General features: G+C 40.1%; 1 protein-coding gene across 1 annotated transcript in view; it reads right to left on the reverse strand.

The window, feature by feature from the left end:
• LOC102672357 (semaphorin-1A-like) overlaps window positions 1-2,249 on the reverse strand; it is a 42,137-nt gene that overhangs the window by 500 nt on the left and 39,388 nt on the right. The window contains exons 8-9 of the mRNA XM_006621767.2: window positions 2,022-2,165; window positions 7-26 (exon numbers count right to left, since the gene is read on the reverse strand). Of these exons, the coding sequence (XP_006621830.1) occupies window positions 7-26; window positions 2,022-2,165 (164 nt within the window). The remainder of the gene's footprint in view (window positions 1-6; window positions 27-2,021; window positions 2,166-2,249) is intronic.

Genomic DNA, 2,249 nt, shown 5'->3' on the forward strand with positions numbered 1-2,249 from the left:
GTACACCACCGGTGTCGCGATCACGTCTGCAATAAAAGTTGAATCAGTGATCGGGCGGAGACAAGGTGTGTGTATTTGCTTCTTCATCTTGGCCACGGGATTTTTCTTCGAGGAAATAGTAGGGAGGAGGAAAGGGAGAGGAAACAGATTTGCCGAGAAAGGGACGCGATTGTACGGTGTACGAGGTTGTATGGGCTTTTCTTTTTTTTTCGTAACTCATGGTAACTCTTGGATTCTGGAGACGATGAAACGAGAGAATTTAAAATATGAAGTTTCTGTGCGTGGCTTCGTTTCGGGGTATATGAATCTATAATAAATTTTTATTTGAATTATAAAATTGTTAAATTAATATATAAAGTGAAATCTTGCAATCTTAAATGATTTTTCTTGAAAAATTAAAATTATTATAATTTTGAGTATATTCTTTTAATCATAGAATCATAAGTAAAAACAAAATATCGCCAAATATTCTTTCTTTGCAGTTTTATCTTTTCCATGTTCAATCAATGTTCGAAAATCATTCCCTCGCGAACGAAGCCTCGTACGATGGTTCATTCCATTCCACAGATCCATCTCTCCTCTAATTATACCAAACAGTTACAAATCTCCCATAGAACGCTCGACAAGCGTACAAGCCTTTCGATCCCTCATCATCTCGCATCAAATTAGCAACGAAGGAGCGATCGCCTTCATCCCTTTATCAGCTCATCGATGAAAATCACGCAATTAGCGTACAATTAGCGAATCAATCGATATATTACATATCAGGATGATATCCGTAAATTTCGCTTTTGACAACGTCAAAGCGCGCCGGAACGATCTCTCTGATTACGATCCCTCGTAAAATGGCCGAGCCACGGTCGAAAGACGCGATTCTATCTAACGTACGTGAATGGCCGATCAATCCTATTCCCGCCTCTTCGAACAGCTTCTTCGAACGTTGGGTTCACCGTTACATTCGACACGAAGAAATCGAATCACGAAACTGGATCGCCAGCCGGAGGGTGTTGCACAGCCAGAGTAGCAATTCCCTCCTCGGCAGAAGAGCAATTTCATGGTTCGAGTCCCGTTCTCCCCATACTCTTTTCACACGTTTTCTTTCCCTTCTGTTTTGGCTGTACATCTTAATAAAAAAAAAACCAGGTGGCAGGCCGGTCGGTGCAACTAGTTACAGACAACAGGGTGAGTACGGTGCACAAAGTTAGGACACACTGTATACGTGAAACAGATACATATACACGAGGAGAGCCGCAACAGTGTGACGCGAATGATTGAACCAGCTCGAATTGTTCGCACAGAATGGAATTGGTGATCGTGGTTGAGTTGGTATACAGGATAGTTTTGACGTTTCCTGATCGATGTATTTTAATAATGGTTATAGACAAGAGAAAATTGTAGATCGTTTGGAGCTTTTTTTTTCTATTAAAAATATGCATGATTCGTATTACACTTATTTCTTATACAAGAAAAATAAATACACGTTTATACATATTTATAATTACACAAAAGCAATAAATTTATATTCACACTTTCCATTATAACATCTATAAAGAGATTGTATCATAACTCTTTCTACACGATTTTATTCTATCTTAATCGATCACCAACTTTTCCTATCGCGATATTACTCGCCATTTGGATACCGGTTATACATCATCCTCTCGAAAGAAACGTTGTACAACAAATTCTGTTAACGTCAGATCTAACGATACCGGGGGACGAAGCATCGTTCATTACAACTTTTTAATAACGCTTCAAACGATCTGCAACGTTTACACAACAATTTTTAATCTCATTTATAGCCATATAGAACGCGCATAAAAGAAAGTTTGGTCAGGAAAAATTATTACTAGGATATCCTGTATACCTATCGGATGATTGAAAGCGTGTGGGGAGGGGGAAAATGGAAACGTGTGATCGAGAGACTAATGAACAAAAGAAACGGAGGGAGGAAAAAAAAAAAAAATGTGTCGGTGACATGAGATGTGGGTGGACCATCTGGATATTGCGCAAATGATTACCTTGAGGCTCGTTAGCTCGTGGCTGCGTACGACCGTACTGATTTTCTCGATCCAGCTCGATGACGATTTCATTGTCCCGTTCATCGGGCAGCTCGCCTCGCCCGTTTTCGGGCAGAACCGCTGGTTGCACGGGCTTCGCCATCTCTGAAGCAACATTTCACTGATTTGATGACGGGGGCACAGATGGCAAGTCGAGTTTAAGGTAGACAGAAAAAAAAAAAAAAAAAA

Source organism: Apis dorsata, unplaced genomic scaffold (assembly GCF_000469605.1).
Source record: "Apis dorsata unplaced genomic scaffold, Apis dorsata 1.3 scaffold_636, whole genome shotgun sequence".
NCBI lineage: Eukaryota > Metazoa > Arthropoda > Insecta > Hymenoptera > Apidae > Apis > Apis dorsata.